The 19,721-nt window shown below is 39.3% G+C and overlaps 1 protein-coding gene across 2 annotated transcripts in view; it reads left to right on the top strand.

Annotated features, from left to right (window-relative positions):
- hrob (homologous recombination factor with OB-fold) overlaps window positions 1–18,514 on the top strand; it is a 56,032-nt gene extending 37,518 nt beyond the window's left edge. The window contains exons 7-10 of one of the 2 annotated variants that reach the window (XM_043675164.2): window positions 1,220–1,305; window positions 2,448–2,570; window positions 3,142–3,358; window positions 18,021–18,514. In XM_043675164.2, coding sequence (XP_043531099.2) covers window positions 1,220–1,305; window positions 2,448–2,570; window positions 3,142–3,358; window positions 18,021–18,088 — 494 coding nt within the window. In that variant the 3' untranslated portion in view covers window positions 18,089–18,514. The remainder of the gene's footprint in view (window positions 1–1,219; window positions 1,306–2,447; window positions 2,571–3,141; window positions 3,359–18,020) is intronic. The other variant, XM_043675167.2, reaches the window with a different exon arrangement.
- The last annotated feature ends 1,207 nt before the right edge of the window (window positions 18,515–19,721 follow it).

Below are 19,721 nucleotides of genomic sequence, written 5' to 3' on the forward strand. Positions count from 1 at the left end.
AATGTTTTTGGGTTCAGTGGTGTCAGTCACCCCTCCTGTCAGCACTCTGTGCATTTCTATGAGAGTTGACTCTCGCTGTCATAGATCTGCTTGTGTAACAGCATCATCCAAAGATATAAAACAACACTGCTCCTTTTGTAATTTGGATCCACTTCAATTTCCGTGACGTGAAATGAGCTTGATGTGAATTGTTGAACAGCCTCAATTCGCAGCAAGGGAAAATAAAGTATAACAGTTACGATCAGATTTCACATAATGCAATCAGTACTGATGCCCTGCTTCCCCACATCAGTTTCTTTCTTGACTTAATCAAGATATACTAACTATCCTTGAGCATTTCTAGCATGCATACTTTGTTGAAAGTCTTTGCAGATTTCCTTTAACAAAACATGACTGTTAGTATAAACATATTTCTGTCCTCAAGTACGATCTGGGCTCGTGAACCTTGTGACCATTGGAAGGTCAGCTACAAACTCCGAACAAAAAGCTGTCAATTTGTCTTTTTTTTTGAGCTTTGAATTAAACTAGTTTCAAAGGGCAGGGTTAATCTACCTGTTATGTGAATGTTTGAGCCTCTGAGTCTATGTAACTCCCCAATTATCCCTTGTAGCAGCATTAATGTCTGATTTTAATTCTTCTGTTTGAAGCTGGTAGAGCCTTTTTTAACTTGTGCATCTTGACTGTTTAAAAGTACTGCTTCAAAATAACATTTATTTAAAAATCCTTTTCATTTCTAAATCCAACTATGGAGGAACCAAAATGTCCAAAGTAGATAATTCCAAAAATCTTGATACCAAAACTGAAAGTTCATGTCTGAGCTGGTCCTGAGTTTTGCATTTTAATTTGAGCACCAACATTGTTTTCCTGCCATGGATGTAAATCTGGTCCATGCTCACATTAATAGAATCCAGTTTGCAATGGACATGTCAAATTAATTTTCCACTCTTTTTCAACTGGCATTTTCTTCCCTTCAATTGATAACCACCATTTTATTATTATATTTTGTCTGAGTTGGACTTGGGGAAACTAACAGTTTGCTTTCTTCCTAACAACACCTTGCCACCAGGAATGAGCCAGAGTAAAGGCTATGAAGAGACATTGTACAGATAAAGCATTATAAATGATGGAGGTTCTTAAGTCTCTTAAGTGGCAGTGTAGTGCTGATGGCTGTTGCAGTTTAGTTTCCTTGAAACCTAATTCTTTTTGTTTACTTGCACAGGAGAAATGCAAGGCACCATTCACAGACAGCTTCTAGTTGAGGAACTGAATAATCTTAAGGTTGGAACAGTGCTTCTCTTGAAACAGGTTGTTAGCTCTATACTCTAATGTTTAGTGAAATTATTTCTGTATTTACACCAATTGTAGAATGATTTTGGGATGTGTTGGGTGGGTGCTGGAGATAATACCAGGTATGTTGTGAATATCATAGGAAGAGAGTGATTAACATTAGGGAAATAAAAATTACCATTTAGCTAATTATTTAAGGAAACTTCATTCCCTTCAATTTTCCTTTGTCCATATGGCAGCCCTTCCAATACTGGATAATGAACTGAAATAATGTTGCTGCCTCTCAAAACTTTAAGATGATTTAAGAGCAAAATACTGTGGTTGGTGGAAGTCTGAAACAAACACGAAATATTGGATAAACTGAGCAGATGCAGCAACATCTCTGGAGAAAGAGAATTAATGTTTTGAGAGTGGTAAGACTCGTCAGAATTAAATCTGAGTTTTGAAGAAGTGTCAAACCAGACTTGAAACATTAACTCTGTTTCTCTCTGCCAGATCTGCTAAGTTTGTCTGCCATTCTGTGTTTGCTTTAGGATTATTTTGTTTCGATGGGTGGTTTGGTTGTTCCCATGACTCCAAAAACCGGTTGGTAGAAAGACTTCTTAAGTTAGTATGGATTAGTAAAAGAAAACAGTTAACTATAAAAGTACTACATTATATTTTTGTCTTTCCAATAACCAAAAAGCATTTAATGTTGCTTGTGCAATCGCTCTAGGTTGCCACTTATATAGATGCGAATGTTAGCTGTTGAAGTGTAATATATGCCCATATAATATTGTCCACACAACCTTGAGAATTAGATGCTTTAGGTTATCATATGAGTGTGTTACAATGATGCATAGAGTCATAGAGACTCTATGGAAGCAAACCCTTCAATCCAACCAGTCCATGCCCACCAGATATCCCAACCCAATCTAGTCCCACCTGCCAGCACCCGGCCCATATCCCTCCAAACCCTTCCTATTTATATACCTATCCAAATGCCTTTTAAATGTTGCAATTGTACCAGCCTCCTCCACTTCCTGAATGATGCGAATCAACATTTTTGATTGGTTTGACTTTTCAATGGGGTTGATCTGTCTCTGAGTGCAATTTCTGATCTTTATAGGTGGAATCAGTATTTCCTCAGCGCTAACATATGTTTTTACTTCTGCTTTTAGGTTGGTGTATTTTCTCCATCACTTAGAAATCATTATTTGAATATAACACGAAGCAATGTGATAAGAATATACCCACAAGGTGCCAGTGAATGCATTCGTTACCAGCTGGATCAGAGTCCTGAGGCAAGAATATTATGAACTTTATGCAATTGAATCAACTATTTATGAGAAGTATTAGCTATAGAAATGACCTTGGTTCTCAAAAGAACATAGCAAATCACATGTACAGATGAGAAATACCAAAAATAAGTCACTTCTGGGAGTTGTTTATAGGCTCCCGAATTAACTGTAATGTAGATAGTGAGAAAGGTGCAACAATAATTATGGGTGAGTTTAATGTACATATAGATTGGAGCAGACAGATTACCAAGAGTAATGGCCAACCCAAAAACAACTGTCATTAATCCTCAATTCATGTTTATTTGCGCCCCCGCTTCAAAAAAATCCATGAGCTCTAATTTTGTGACAGTGTCTTCTGTGGCACACTGATGAATACATTTGAAAATCCAACATGATATATCCACTTATTTCCTTTTGCTACTGTGTAAGTTACAGTCTAAAATTGTCTGAGTTATTTTGTCTCAAACATTATTTCTGCTTCATAAATCTGGGTGCTCAGTGAATGGAGTTTTTTTCTAAATGAATTTTTGAGTGATATGTGTAGTTTGATTTAACATATTTTCCTTGTTTTCAGAACCACATTACATTTCAACATTCCACCTTTGACTTAGTGGCCGGGTCTCCCTGTAAACCGAGATGTGAATCTTCAATGATGGACAGAAATTCCTGTACAGACTCCACATCATGGGCTTCTCAGACACCACCTTCTCGTACAAGGGATAAAAGCATGGCTTTATCTGAATATAAAGGCACTGCATTACAAGAATATTGTGCAGAAAACTGGGAAGAAGGTAGGTGGGATAATAAGGGAAATTGTGCATGACAAGTACGTTTTAAAATTATTCGCTCTTGGTTCAGGATAAGTTTCAGAGTTATGTATTGTCCTGTGATAATCTTTAAACAAACCTCCTAAAATCTGTAAGATTAATGCTCTACCTGAATCAGGCTGTGACTAGAGTCCTGGCGAACAAAATAACATGGGTTGTATATAGGATTTTAAACTAATAAGTGGATTCAGTTGCACAGGAAATTTAAAAAAATTAAAAGTAAAGGAGAAGGTAGGATTGCAGATTAGTGTTGGGAATGATTGCCACTTCCTCTTATTTTCAGGTAATAATGTCATATTATACCAACGAACCATAAAAGTGTTGAGAAATTGGTTAATTGAACAAACATATAATGGCTTTGTATCTTAATTGCAAAAGCTTTTCGAATAAGATAGACAAACTGATACAAAGATGAGTAATTGTCATCTGATTGCAATTACAGAAACATAGCATTAAGGAGATCAAAACTGGGAACTTAACATTGACGCATATTTGACCTTTTGGAGAGATGAGAGGAATGGAAAAGGTGGTGGGTTAGCATTTTTAAGAAGACAGATAATGTATTTGTGAGAGATGATATAGACTCAGATGATGTTGAGTCCATTTGGGCAGAGGTAAAAAGACTGCAAGGGAAAGCAGATATTAATAACAACCACTCTGTAGGAAAGGCAATTAACAAATAATAGGTGCATATAAAAAGAATAGAGCAATAATAGGTGACTTTAATCTATCTGTTGATTAATTGCATTAATTAGATTGGAAAGGGTAGCTATGACAATTAATTCATTGAATGGATTAGGAACAGTTTTCGAAAGCCATACGTCATAGAGCCAACGAGGGAGCAGGCTGTCTTGGATCTAGTTAATAAGACAAGTTTTTAAAATTACCACAGAATAAAATATCCCCCAAGAAGGAGTGAACATAACATGAATTTAATATTCAGTTTGAGAGTGAGAAAATTAGGTCAGAAACAATTGTATTTAACATAAAAAGGAATTGCCATGGCATGAAAATAAAGTGAACTGGGTGGATAGCTTATCAGGCATCCCAGTAAGGTGGAAAGCTCTTGAGAGGGATATAGCTAACCAAGGAGGTTAAGGAGAGTATAAAGTTGAAAGGCAAAGCATGTAGGAACCAAAGTCACAGATAGCCCTGAAGACGGATAAAATATAATCCAGCAAAGGAGAACTAAAAAGATAATGTAGACCGAAAATAAACTACAAGACCAAACTGGTAAAATCCAGGATGGAGGATGGGAAGAATTTCTGGCTGTAACGGGCTGCTCCTTTTTTTTTGAGATATTTTAGGAGTTGGAGGTACTTTAGGTGTTGGAGGTGATTTCCTCGAATTCCAGGAGCAGCGATTACTGTTTTATATGCTGTTGCAATTGCTTTGGAACTTTGAGGGGAAGAAAAGTCAAAACATCACTTTTAAAAGGGAGAAAGACAGACAAAGGCAGCAAGCACTTGGCCTGTAAGGAAGAGAGAGAGAGACTGCCAACTGATATAGTAGTGAATCTGCACAGTTACTCCCTTTGTTGTTTGAAATCATGTATCGTTGGACATCGGAGTGTGTCTATGAAAACTTAACAAACCGTGAAATTCGCCAGTGATCTTGGAATAACCCATTTGGGAGAGGTCACAGCATAGAAACAGATCAGTAAATAGTTTTAAGTATAGCCTTGCTGTAAATCTACAGTAGTGAGTAGAGTGGGTTCGTTCTTGATTTTATGTTTTTATTGGAGTCTGTCTCTTGATTAAATTTTAAAATTATAAAACTATAAGCCATAAGTATTAAGTTACCCTGGAGCAGTGTTTTTTGGAGCAATAAGACTGTGCTATTTTCTAGGTCTGGAAGGAGCAAAATAGCCTTGATTGAGTGATATGCTCTTGTCGGATGTAGAAGTTTCAGGAGCGTTTATGGGTTAGCGAGGATTATATCTGCAATAAATGTCATTGGTTGCGAATCCTGTCAGATTGAATGGATCAGTTGGAGTTACAGTTAGAGGCAATGAGGAATTGACAAGAGCTGGGGGTGTGATGGATGGCAGTTATAGGAAGGGAGAAAAGCTGCAGATACAGTCACATTGATGGGTTAACTCCAAGAAAGGCAAGAGAGGTAGGCGGATAGTACAGGGGTCTTCTGTAGCTATCCCCATTTCAAATAAGTATGCTGTTTTGAAAAATGTAGGGGGTGATGGACTTTCAAGGAAATGTAACACAAACAGCCAAGTTTCTGCTAATGAAATGAGGCGTACATCAGGTTCCAACCAATCTATTGTGTTGGAACCTGACTGTCTTGCTGGAAAAGTATAGCAGGTCAGGCAGCATCTGAGGAGCAGGAAAATCGACATTTCGGGCAGGGACCCTTCATCGGAGTTGCCTGACTTGCTGTGCTTTTCCAGCAATACACTCTCAACTCTGATCTCCAGCATCTGCAGACCTCACTGTCTCCCTATATCAGGGAGACAACCACCTGATGAAGGGGCAGGGCTCCGAAAGCTAGTGCTTCCAATTTAATCTGTTGGATTATAACCTGGTGTTGTGATTTTTAACTTTTGTACACCCCAGTCCAACACCAGCATCTCCAAATCATCCCTATATTAGAGGACTATCGCGTCGGGCACAGACAGCAGTTTCTGCAGCCAGCAACGAAAAATCAGAATGGGGTGTTGCCTCCCTGGTGCCAGGGTCAAGGATGTTTCAGAGGGTGCAGAATGTTCTCAAGGGGGAGAGGGATCAGCAGGAGGTCGTTGTACACACTGTTTTCCCTTCCTATGTCATTGGTACCAATGAGATTCTGAAGAGAGAATGTAGAAAGTTAGACAGGAATTTAAAAAGGAAGTCCTCAAGGGTAGTAATATCTGGATTACTCCTGGTGCTACGAGATAGTGAGGATAGAAATAGGAGGGTAGTGCAGATGAATGTGTGGCTGAGGAGCTAGTCTGTGGGAGAAGAATTCACATTTTTTGGATCATTGGAATCTCTTCTAGGGTAGAAGTGACCTGTACAAGAAGGATGGATTGCACCTGAATTGGAAGGGCACTAATATACTGGCAGGGAGATTTGCTTGAACTGCTCAGGAGAATTTAAACTAGTAAGGGGTTTGGGGGAGGGGTGTGTTGTAGGTTCCAGGAAGAGACCAAGAAAAGAGGTCAATCTGAGACTGGTACAGTTGAGAACACAAGCGAGTCAAACAGTCAGGGCAGGCAGGGACAAAGAGAACAAGGTAGGACTTGTTAAGTGTGTACAAGAAACTTTTCTGATTCAGTACGTGGATGCACCTACTGGAGAAGCTGCAAATTTTGACCTACTCTTGAGCAATGAGTCAGGGCAAGTGACTGAGGTGTCAATGGGGGAGCAACTTGGGGCCGGCAACCATAATTCTATATGTTTTAAAATAGTGATGGAAAACGGTAGACCAGATTTAAATTGGAGGAAGGCGAATTTTGATGGTATTAGGCAAGAACTTTCAAAAGCTGATGGTGTGCATATATTTGCAGGTAAAGGGCCGGCTGGAAAATGGGAAGACCTCAGAAATGAGATAACGAGAGTCCAGAGACAGTATATTCCTGAGTGAGAGAGGGGTAAGGCTGGTAGGTGCAGGGAATGCTGGATGACTAGAGAAATTGAGGGTTTGGTCAGGAAAAAGACGGAAGCATATGTCAGGTATAGACAGCAGAGACCAAGTGAATCCTTAGAGTATAAAGGCAGTAGGAGTATACTTGAGAGGGAAATCAGGAGGACAAAATGGGGACATGAGATGGCTTTGGCAAATAGAGTTAAGGAGAATCCAAAGGGTCTTTACAAACACATTGAGGGACAAAAGAGTAATTAGGGAGAGAATGGGTCCCCTCAAAGATCCGCAAGACCGCCTTTGTGTGGAGCCACAGGAGATAGGGAGATACTAAACGAGTATTTTGCATCAGTGCTTACTGTGGAGGAGGACATGGAAGATATAGAATGTGGGGAAATAGATGGTGACATCTTGAAAAATGTCCATACTACAGAGGAGGAAGTGCTGGATGTCTAGAAAGCATAAAGCACAAAACACTATATAGGACAAACAGGAAGACAGCTAACGATCCACATCCACGAACATCAACTAGCCACGAAACGACACGACCAGCTATCCTTAGTAGCCACACACGCAGACGACAAGCAACATGAATTTGACTGGGACAACGCTACCATTATAGGGCAAGCGAAACAAAGAACAGCCAGGGAATTCCTAGAAGCATGGCACTCACCCACAAACTCCATCAACAAACACATAGACCTGGACCCAATATACTGACCACTACAGCGGACAGCTGAAACTGACAACCGGAAGCGGCAGAGACAGGCCACTATAAATGCCGGAGGAAACACCACAGAAGCGCTTCACAGGAGGCTCCCAAGCACTGAGGATGTCACCTAGACAGGGGACGAAACGTTTGCAACAAAAACTTCCAGCTCGGTGAACAGAACCACAGCAAGCATAAAGGTGGATAAATCCCCAGGAGCTGATCAGGTGTACCCCAGAACTCTGAGAAACTAGGGAAGTGATTGCTGGGCCCCTTGGTGAGATACTTGTGTCATCGATAGTCACAGGTGAGGTGCTAGAAGACTGGAGGTTGGCTAACATGATGCCACTGTTTAAGAAGGGTGATAAGGGCAAGCCAGGGAACTATAGACTGGTGAACCTGATGTCGGCGGTGGGTAATTTGTTGAAAGGAATCCTGAGGGACAGTATTTACATGTATTTGGAAAGGCAAGGACTGATTAGGGAAAGTCAACATGGCTTTGTGCATGGGAAATCATGTCTCATGAACTTGATTAAATCTTTTGAAAAAGTAAGAGGATTGATGAGGGCAGAGCGATGGACGTGATCTATATGGACATCATTAAGGCGTTCGACAAGGCGTTCCCATGGGAGACTGATTAGACAGCAAGATTAGATCTCATGGAATGTAGGGAGAACTAGCCATTTGGATACAGAACTGGCTTGAAGGTAGAAGACAGAGGGTGGTGGTGGAGAGTTGTTTTTTAGACTGGAGGCCTGTGACCAGTGGAGTGCCACAAGGATCGGTGCTGGGTCCACAACTTTTTGTCATTTATATAAATGATTTGGATATGAACATAGGAGGTATAGTTAATAAGTTTGCAGATGATACCAAAATTGGAGGAGTAGTGGACAGTGAAGGTGGTTACCTCAGATTACAAAGGGATCTTGATCAGATGGGCCAATGGGCTGAGGAGTGGCAGATGGAGTTTAATTTAGATAAATGTGAGGTGCTGCATTTTGGAAAAGCAAATCTTAGCAGGACGTATACACTTAATGGTAAGGTCCTCTGGAGTATTGCTGAGCAAAGAGACCTTGGAGTGCAGGTTCATAGTTCCTTAAAAGTGGAATCGCAGGTAGATAGGATAGTGAAGAAGGCCTTTGGTGTGCTTTCCTTTATTGGTCAGAGCATTGAATATAGGAGTTGGGAGGTCATGTTGCGACTGTACAGGACGTTGCTTAGACCACTTTTGGAATATTTTGTGTGCAATTCTGGTCTCCCTCCTATCGGGAGGATGTAGTGAAACTTGAAAGGGTTCAGAAAGGATTTACCATTATGGTGCCAGGGTTGGAGGATTTGAGCTATCGGGAGAGGCTGAACAGGCTGGGGCTGTTTTCCCTGGAGTGTTGAAGGCTGAGGGGTGACCTCATTGAGGTTTATAAAATCATGAGGCACATGGATAGGATAAATAGACAAGGTCTCTTCTCTGGGGTGGGGGGCGTCCAGAAATAGGTTTAGGCTAAGATGGGAAAGACATAAAAGGGACTTGTGGGGCAACTTTTTCACACAGAGTGGTGCGTGTATAGAATGAGTTGCCAGAGGAAGTGGTGGAGGCTGGTACAATTGCAACATTTAAGAGGCATCTGGATAGGTATAAAAATAGGAAGAGTTTAAGAGGGATATGGGCCAAATGCTGGCAAATGGGACTAGATTGGGTTGGGATATCTGGTCGGCATGGCCAAGTTGAACTGAGAGGTCTGTTTCCATGCTGTACATCTCTATGACTCTATGGTGACGAATATAAGAACTGACAGTGTGTTTCTTTAAATAAATACAAAGGCAAATGAAGGTCTGAGTGAACATGAGACCTTCAGAAAATTATTTCTTTATTTTTCTCCTTTTATATTATGAAGGATTTTAATGTTGAACTTTTAACTATATTATTTTTCTACTTTATACCTAAGATTTTGTACCTAGGTACCATTGTACCTCAGACAGTACCAGGAATAGTGACATTGTACACCTTTCACTGTACCCCTTTATCCCATACTAGAGTACTTGTGACAATAAAATCTTATTCTGATTCTAAAATGTATCAGAGAGATGGTTATGCAGACCAAGAAAATAGCAGAGGAGTTAAGCAGATATTTTGCAGCAATCTTTATATTTCAAACATCCTGTTAATATTACAGAATATGGCGAGGGGAAATTAAGTACTGTCGTTATTGTTAAAGAAGCAGTATTAGACAAACTAATGGAGCTGAAGGCTGATAGATTCCCTGGCCATGATGACTTGCAACCTGGGAAAGATCGGTGGATGCATTGGTTGCAATGTTTCAAAACAACATGTATTCTGGAACAGTAGCAGAGGATGGGAAATCTTCTGATGTGATACCCCTATTCAAAATTGTAGAGACACAAAACATGCGTAAATATTGACTGCTTAGCCTAACATCTGCTGTTGGAAAAAATATTGGAGTCCATTATTAGGGGAGTAATAGTGGAACATTTAGCTGTGTGGCTTGTGAAAGCGAAATTGTGTCTGACTAATTTAGTTTTCCAAGAAAACTCAACCAGAGTGGGTAGAGTGGAGCCATTGGAGTCTTTGGACTTCCTGAAGACTTTTGACAAAGTTTGTCACAAAAGGTTAAGTGTTAACATTAGAGCCTGTGGTGCTGAAGGTAGAATGCTGAAGTGGATAGAAAATCGGGTAATGGTCAGGAAACTGTGAGCGGGAATAAGGGGTTCTTTATCAGGATGGTGACCTGTTCTAATAGGTTCTGAAGGGATTACTGCTAGAACCACAACTGTTTCCAATAAGTATTCATGATTTGGAGGAAGGAAGTGAATGTACTGTAGGCAAAATTGCAGAAGACACAAAAATAGTTGGTATGGCAATATGCGAAAGTTTGCAGAGTTTAAACTAGTTTAGCAAGGGTTGGGAACCAGGCCTACATGTCTGAGGGCGTGGGGGGAGGAGGAGGGAGGAGTCGTTGTAGATGGGGCAGTGACAGGATGTAGTGAATCTATCGGGAAGGCTTTTCATGTGATGAAATAAAGGGATCAGTTAAAGTGTGTCTGCTTTAACGCAAGGAGTGTCAGAAATAAGAGTGATGAACTTAGTCCCAAGTACTGATCCATGCTCTATGATGTTGTGGCCATAATGGAGACGTGGGTTTCACAGGTGCAGGATTAGTTGCTAGATGTTCCAGGGTTTAGGATGTTTAAAAAGAACAGGGAGGATGGAAAAAGAGGAGGGGGTGTAGCATTGCTAATCAGAGAGTACATCACAGTTACATAAACGAAGGTTGTTGAGGAAGGTTTATCTACTGAGTCAGCATAGGTGAAAGTTAGGAGCAGCTTTCTCATTGGGGATTTTCTATAGACTCCCTAATAGCAGTAGGGAGATTGAAGAACTCCTAGGCTGGAGGAGGGTTTCCTTACTCAGTATGTAGACAGGCTGACGAGGGGAGAGGCCATTTTGGATTTGGTGCTGAGCAATGAGCCAGGACAGGTGTCAGACCTCGCATTGGAAGAACACTTTGGTGACAGTGACCACCACTGCCTCACATTTACCATAGCCTTAGAGAGGGAAGGGAGCAGTTATCAAGGGAAGATATTTAATTGAGGAAAAGGAAATTATGACACTATCAGACAGGATTTGGGAAGTACAGATTGGGAGCAATTGTTCCACAGAAAGGGCACAACAGACATGTGGAGACTGTGTTTAAGGAGGAGTTGTTGTGAGTGATGCACAAATTTATTCTTCTGAAACAGGCAAGAAAGGGGTAAGATTAAGGAGCCTTTGATGATGAGAACAGAGGAGCTTCTCGTCAAAAGGAAAAACGCAGCTTACGTAAGGTAGAGGAAGCGAGCATCTAGCACAGCTTTAGAAGATTGTGCTTACTAGAAAGGAGCTCAGAAATGGACTGAGGAGAGCCAGGAGCAGCATGAGAAAGGCTTGGCAGGAAGGATTAGGGAGAATCCAAAGACAATTTACTCATATGTGAGGAATAAGAGAATGATCAGGCAGAAGGTAGTGCTGGTCAGGGGTAGTGTAGGGAACTTGTACATGGAATCTGAGCAGATGGGGAAACCCTAAATGAGTTTTTTTGCTTCAGTTTTCACTAATGAAAGGGACCTTGTTGTGAATGAGGACTTTGAGGAGCTGGGAAACAGGCTTGAACAGATCAAGATTGATGAAGTTGATCGATAAGTCCACAGGGCCAGACCAGATTTATCCTAGGTTGCTCCAGGAAGCGAGAAAGGAGGTTGCTAAGCTGCTGGCGAAGATCTTTGCTTCCTCACTTTCCACTGGAGTCGTACCGGAGGATTGGAGTGAGGCGAATGTTGTTCCTCTTTTCAAGAAGGGGAATAGGGAAATCCCTGGCAATTACAGACCAGTCAATCTTATGTCTGTGGTCAGCATGGTTTTGGAAAGAATTCTGAAGGATAGGATTTTTGACTATTTGGAAAAGCATAGCATGATTAATGGCAGTCAGTGTGGCTTTGTGAGGGGCGGGTCATGCTTCACAAATCTTATTGCATTCTTTAAGGAAGTGATGAGACAGGTCAACAAAAGTCCAGCAGTGGGTGTGATGTATATGGACTTCAGCAAGGCGTTGATAAGGTTCCCCATGGTAGGATCTATCATAAAGTCAGGAGGTATGGGATACAGGGAGATTTGGCCTTCTGGATTCAGAATTGTTTGGCTGACAGAAGGCAGAGAGTGGTTGTAGGTGGAAAGTATTCTGCCTGGAGGTCAGTGGTGAGTGGTGTCCCGCAGGGGTCTGTTCTTGGGCTTCTGCTCTTTCTAATTTTTATAAATGACTTGAATGAGGTTGAGGGGTGGGTTTGTAAATTTGTGGATGACACAAAGGTTGGAGGTGCCGTTGTTAGTTTAGAGGGCTATTACAGGCTGTAGCATGACATAGACAGGATGCAGAGCTGGGCTGAGAAATGGCAGATGGAGTTCAACCTGGATAAATGCGAAGTGTTGCATTTTGGAAGGTCGAACTTGAATGCTGAATATCGAATTAAAGACAGGATTCTTGACAGTGTGGAAAAAGAGGGATCTTGGTGTTGAAGTGCATAGTTCCCTTAAAGTTGCCACCCAAGTGGATAGGTTGTTAAGAAAGCATGGTGTTTTGGCTTTCATTTAACAGTGAGATCGAGTTTAAGAGCCATGAGATTTTGCTTCAGCTCTACAAGACCCAGGTGAGACCTCACTTGGAATATTGTGTCCAGTTCTGGTCGCCCTATTATCTGAAAGATATGGAGGCTTTGGAGAGGGTGCAAAGAAGGTTTATCAGGATGCTGCCTGGATTGTGAGAGCTCATCTTATGAAGAGAGGTTGACTAAGAACGGACGTTTCTCTCTGGAGAGGAGGAAGAGAGGTGACCTGATTGAGGTATGCAAGGTAATGAGAGGCATGAATAGAGTCAATAGCCAGAGACTTCCTCCGGGCAGGACTGACTGGCATGAGGGGTCTTTGTTTTAAGATATTAGGAGGAAGGTATAGAGGAGACATCAGAGGTAACTTAATTACGCAGAGTTGCCAGTGGTGGTGGTGGAAGCAGAATCATTAGGGACATTTAAGTGACTGCTGGACATGCACATGGACAGCAGTGAATTGAGGGGTGTGTAGGTTATGTTATTTTATTTCAGATTAGGAATAATCCTCGGCACAACATTGTGGGCCGAAGGGCCTGTTTGGTGCTGTACTTTTCTATATTCTATATTGATAGATTAAGTAAGTGGACAAAAAAAAGCCTGGGTATAATGTGGGTTAATGTGAATTTTTTTTTCATTTTGGAAGGGAGAAGAAAAGAACAAAGCATCGTTTAAATGGAAAAAATGCATAATACATTTTAAGGATCCAACATATCTTTCTTTTTCTGTTCCTATATAGCATACAAGTTTCTTCCATTCCCCAGTTGTCTTTGTATAAGAATAACAAGATGACTTTCACCATGATTTCTGCTATACATGCATGTTGTTGGTTTGAAAATTGCAAACAAATAGTCTGTAACACAAAGGGTCTTTGATATCCTTGTGCTTGAAACACAAAAAGCTTAGCACACAGGTAAAGCATGTAATCAGAAAGGCAATGGAATGATAGCCCTTATTTCAAGGGGATTAGAGTGTAACAGGAAAAGTGTACTGCAACTGTACAGATGCTGGTGAGACCACATCTGGAGGACTGAACAGTTTTATTTATTCTTCCTTATTTAAGGAAAGATATCACTGAGATTCAAGTTATTGGATTTTTAGATTTCAGGTGGTCTCATTGAAACATATAGGACTCTTAATGGGTTTGACAAGGTAAACGCTGAGAGGATGTTTCCCATCTTGGGAGAGTATAGGACCAGTGGGCGTTGTCTCAGAATAAAGGGACTCCAACTTAATTTCTCCTCTGAAGGTTGAGTATCTTTGGAACTCTTTGCCACAGAATGCTATAGGTGCAGAGTACTTGATCCAGAACCAGTGGGGAAGTTGCAGGAAAGTAGACGTGAGGAATGTCAGCTCAACTATGATGCTATTGAATGGCAGAACAGGCTTGGGCAGCCGAATGGCATATTTCTATTCATTATGGTCCAAACCATTTGCATTGATTTCTTATAACCTTTTATTTTTCTGGACTTTTTAAAAGAAATTAAGCCTTGTGTGTTTATATTCCATCATCTTACTGTCTTTTCAGTGAATTGGATATGGTTTTCAATCTGTCAGCGTAGTATTACTATGAATAAACAGATGATTTCCAAATTGATAAATTATTTAAAAATGTAGTTTTATGCATTGTGGATATTGTGCTAACTTGTTTATGTAAAATACAAAACATCTAATTTGTAAATGTTATACTTTGTGTTTTCAGTGTGCCTTGCTAACTATATAAATCCTGCCAGATACGGATTCAATATACCTTTCTTTTACTGCTGTCCATATAATATACAAGTTTCTTCCGTTCCCCAATTATTTTATTCTTTGGTATAAGAGTGAGGGGGTGACTTTCACTACACATGCTACGCATCTTTTTGTTGGTTTGAAAATGGCAAACAAATAATCTGAATGTCCTTAAAATATTGTATCTAAAGATGCAAATTAATAAGATCCTGAGTATACAGAATACCTAATGGTGCTGTCTGTCCTCTATTCATCCATTCTTAATATGCTTATGCTGTTATACCAATCAAACAATTTATAAAAATTTGTTTCTAACACTTGCAAATGTTTGGTAAAGGTCTTCAAAAGAAAGTGGATAAATGTCTTTAGCAAAGACATTCTGAAAATGGCAAAATTAATGGAAGTCCTGATGGTGGATTACTATATGCATTGGGTGGTAGGAATTTTTCTGAAAATCCATCTTTCAAAGTATGATAAATATAGAGAAGCATGCGATCTGAAATGAAGTACTTTATTTTTTATAAGCACAAACTTCACAGTGGAACTTAATCTAGAGTAACTGTAACAACTTTTACAAAATAAAACCAAAGTAATTTCAGCAGATAAATAGTTCAGACTGATTGGTAATGTCGAAGTGGAAAAATACATTTCAATTAATTGCTGATCATTTATTTGTTTTAACGACATGAACATTCGTCACCATTTTTATATTAATTTACTAACTCTTTGCTGCAATGCTTTGACAATTGCTTAAAGCACTCTCATTAAAAATTAAGATATTCAACTATTTCCTTACTGAGATTCTGCTACAATTTTATTAATAGCTTCTTGCTGAATGAAGAGTTTATCCTTTCTTCACAACATGGAATTGCTTTCTCCTTACTCCATACACAGTCCATTACACAGCCATCATAAAAGAGGATCCAGTTTATAAGTAGGCTGGAAAAAACTCGTGGAATATTTTTAATGGTTGTTGTGCTGCATCCACAGCCTTTAATAAGAGCCATTGCTATACCCTGACGTTACCTGAATCTGCACTGCCCACAAAAGCATCAGCACAATTTGTTGCATTTGGTTTCTGTTTGCTTTTTAAAATATACAAGTCTACATACAGTGAATATGCGGAGGGTTACCATCAATGATCATTTAATTATCTGGATTAACTCTTGTTACATTCATTATTGTATCGCTGTGCATGTTGATCTTCCTACATGCAAAGGGGATCACCATATATGTGGTGATTGGTCTAAAATATTTCAAAAATTAGCTGTGTGAAAGAACTCATATTGCTATCCTGATTGTATTTAATTTTCAAATAGAAGGCAGTGCAATAATGTCACTAATTCATTGTTAGTAAATCATAGAGAAAGCATCTAAGCATTACTTACGTGCTTTCTTTTCCCTGTGTATTCACTGTAATGGAGGAAGAGCATCCCCTGCTGACAGTGGCAAGTAGATCTGCTGGAAAAGATATCTTGTGTTGATACCACCATGCTGAAGATTTCAGTTCTCTATGTGCATTTAACCTTGTATTTTAAAAAAGATTAAGTATGAAACCTATGCTGTTATTTGGTGCTGGGATTTTCTTTCCCAAGTCATGAAATTCAAAACGTGGCATTGAAAATAGTGGCTTTGGAAATCATTTGCTGCTCGCCATTTGATTCTAACTTGCTTAAAATCTTTTACCAGCTGTGTATGCCATATGGGATATGGAGAGATTTTCTAATTGTCCCTGTGTGTCCCCCCCATAACAGTTCATTATCTCTTTTTCTTAAACTCCCCTTGAAAGAATCCCATTGTCTTTTGACAGCCAACCTGCCTTTGTCTCATTTTAAATTACAGGTTGGTGCAGAGTTTTGCATCTTTGTGCAATAGTGTTTTTACTGGAACCAGATGTCGCAGTGAGACGATGTAGATTTTACTTCAGTCCATTTTGCTTTTGTTAAATTGAAAAGAAGAAATGCATAACTCTCCTACCATTTTGAGCTGAATCATTTCTGAGTACAATATTCGATTCTGTACCATATTAGATGTGTTCAAAACTGGGCAGCAGGTACGTGGGAACTGCACCACCTGCAAGTTTTCCTCTCAGCCAATCACCGTCCTTACTGTTCACTCACTTTCACTGGATCCATATCCTGGAAATTCATCCCATTAATGGTCTTGTAGGTCTACCTACAGCAAATAGACTTCAGTGATTCAAGAAGGCAACTCACTATTACCTTCTCGTGGGGAACTAGGGATGGGCAATAAGTGCTGACCCACCATCAATGTCGATGTCCCATGAATGATTTTATTTTAAATGAAAGTTTGTGGCTGCCTTAATCAACAGGCAGATACCTAAAAGATGAAAAGCAAAAGTAAAGTAATTAATTTTATTCAGCTAGGCATGTGGGTAATATGCACCAGAGTAACTTCTGTATTTCATTTTTGTATAAGTAATTTAGATAACTGTTACAAGATGCATTAATGTCATTTAAATGTCCCAAATTAGCAAACTGAGAAACAATGCAGGAGGTAATTAGTACACAAATATGTGCAGACACTGTTCAAAGCAGAGAATTGTGAATTGGTCCAGTTGGGTAAAGAATAATGTAGTGATTTACTCTAAATGTTTAACACCACCCTCCTCCCGTACCATCACCACCACTTCATTGGCCAAACTTCAGTCATCACTCAGTATTTCCTTATGTTTTGATTAACACACCACTATTGCTTGATATGAGTCCATGAAATAAATAGCTTGATGTTCTATATATCTTAAAGGTGTTATATAAGTGCAAGTTGGTGAAAGTTGCTGTTAGATGCAACAGTTTGACCATTTTTCACTTTGACTCAAACTTTTATGACAAACAGCAATAAACTCTAGTGGGAAAAATGAGCATCAGAGTCATTTGGTCTCCAGTGCAGAAATTTTTTTGATATCCTTGTTGCAAGCACTTTATGCGAATGTAACATAGCTGCTAATTCAGTTGTACATTCACATACTTCAGATAGTAACTTCCTTGAATTACTCAGAGTCCATAAGAGCTGAGTGTCAAGGCTTTCCCTCATAGGCTTTTGTTATGCTGCCAAGCAGATAATTAGCGATCTGTTTATTTCTAATTGCAGCCTCTCGTTACTGTACTAGAGAGATTTGGCATCTTGTTTGTGTTTAATGCCCCCTCCTTACCCACTTGTCACTTCAATACAAATCATTCTTACACCAAAGGCCATAGGTTGTACCAGTGAAAGTAACGTTTGAACATAATGCAGAAGTAAAATACTTGACTCTTGTTTGCATCCCCGTTTTTCGCCTTTAATTTCACTTTTCCTTGCTGTTAATGCCATTGGAAAAATCTATATTGTGTGATATCAGTTGCAAGAATGTATGAATTGTAACTTCATTCTTGTGAAAAGGTTTTTAAATTGTAATTAAAATAATCTATATATTTGTAATCTCTCTACTTTCTTTTGCAGATGGTCTTGACTGCCTGATGGCTGAACTGCCAGAGGAACTGTTCACCCCATTTTTAGAGCCTAGTTAATGTCCCTGTGGAGCACAGAATTGAATATAGGATAGCCTATTATTTATTTGTTTTGTTTGGTTTAAACTGATAATTGTAAGTTGCAAGTCTGTTTCCATATCCCATGGGAATTTTATTAACATGAGACTACACAATCACTTCACTTAGGACCTAAATTACCTCCATTAAGGATGAGATATTTCCTCTTGGATTAAGAATCGGACTTGGGAGGTTAAGATGTTGTATATACCACTACAGTCTTGCTACATTACTGTAAAATATATTTTGGTGCATTTAAAGTGAACTAAATCGACTTCACTTTATAATGATTCAATTTAAGCCTGAGATTTTTTGTTAAATCTTGCTGTGTATTGAATGTGAAAAGAATGCTAATTTTGGAAATTCATTAAAATATGGATTTATGTTAAGATTTTGTGCCTTTCATGTTGGAAGAAGGTCTCTAATGTTGGACTAAGTTCTGAAGTCATGGTAGATTAAGATTTGGTTAATCCCCATTTCAAATTGTGCTGCTATTCATCCTCCAAACTCCTTATTTCTGGAGTTTCTGTTGGTTCCTAGTTTCTGCTGGAGTCCAGTGCATTCATTGAGCTAGAGATCTGTTAGTTACCTTTCGACAAGCTGCACTGAAGCTAGCTTAACTGAAATGCTATTTGGATATTCCATTGAGTCACAGGGAAATGAATTGTATCAACTTCCCAGCACTTCTGTTTGTCACTTAAACCATCCTACATTTTTAAGATTTACAGAGGGGTGTAAATCATAAGAATACCTTTGTGCATACGTTGGCTTTAGGAACTATATGCTTGGTTTCATAATTCCTTTTTTGAGTTCAAAGATTTTGTCTGGGTCTTAAGCTCAAACCCATGTGGTGATTTTAAGACCATTGTGTGGCTGTCGAACATTTGTACAACTATGGAGACTGACATTAAGGGCAATAGCACCAGCTAGTGGTCATATTATGTGCATTTTTTTTAACTTACGAGCAATTCCAATTTTCATCACCTGGGGTTGGACTCAAGACCTGTCCTGTCGAGCTTTTTTTTGTCAGACATGCTGAAGAATTAAAGTAAATAATTTGCAAATGTTCTAATATCTGGCTTGTAAATTTCACATTTCAGAATGTGCTTATAATTTGATGAGTGCAGTTCAAAGAAGCTGTCAATTCATGGATTTCAGAGATCAACCTTTCACAATAAATTTTCGATCCAAATAACAACTAATTAACAAATTACAAATTCAGAAAATAGTTCCTCCTAACTCCAGTTGTGTGTACCACATTCAATATCATTCAAAAATTGACTGACTTAATTTGTTTTGCTTTTCACTTCTATGATCTGAGCATCACCATTGTTCTCTGCCCTAACTCTGTGGCTTCTTATTCTATCTTAACATCTGTTTCCTGCTCATTTGGCAACTGCTGCCTTTTATCTTATTAGTCCTGCAGAGTCTGTCCTTTGGTCTTGTCACATCAAAATGTGAACACTTGGAAACTTAATCTTCTTTATATTCACACCTAGGCCTGGGAGGTTTCAATGACCAAAGACAATTCTTTTCATTGTTATTTTAATATAAACTGAACCAGTCAGGAAAGAGAGGTTTGATCTAAAATGTTAGACTGAGTAAACTGGGCCTT

Source organism: Chiloscyllium plagiosum, unplaced genomic scaffold (genome assembly GCF_037043375.1).
Source record: "Chiloscyllium plagiosum isolate Xiang-an unplaced genomic scaffold, Cpla_swu_hap1 HiC_scaffold_32, whole genome shotgun sequence".
NCBI lineage: Eukaryota > Metazoa > Chordata > Chondrichthyes > Orectolobiformes > Hemiscylliidae > Chiloscyllium > Chiloscyllium plagiosum.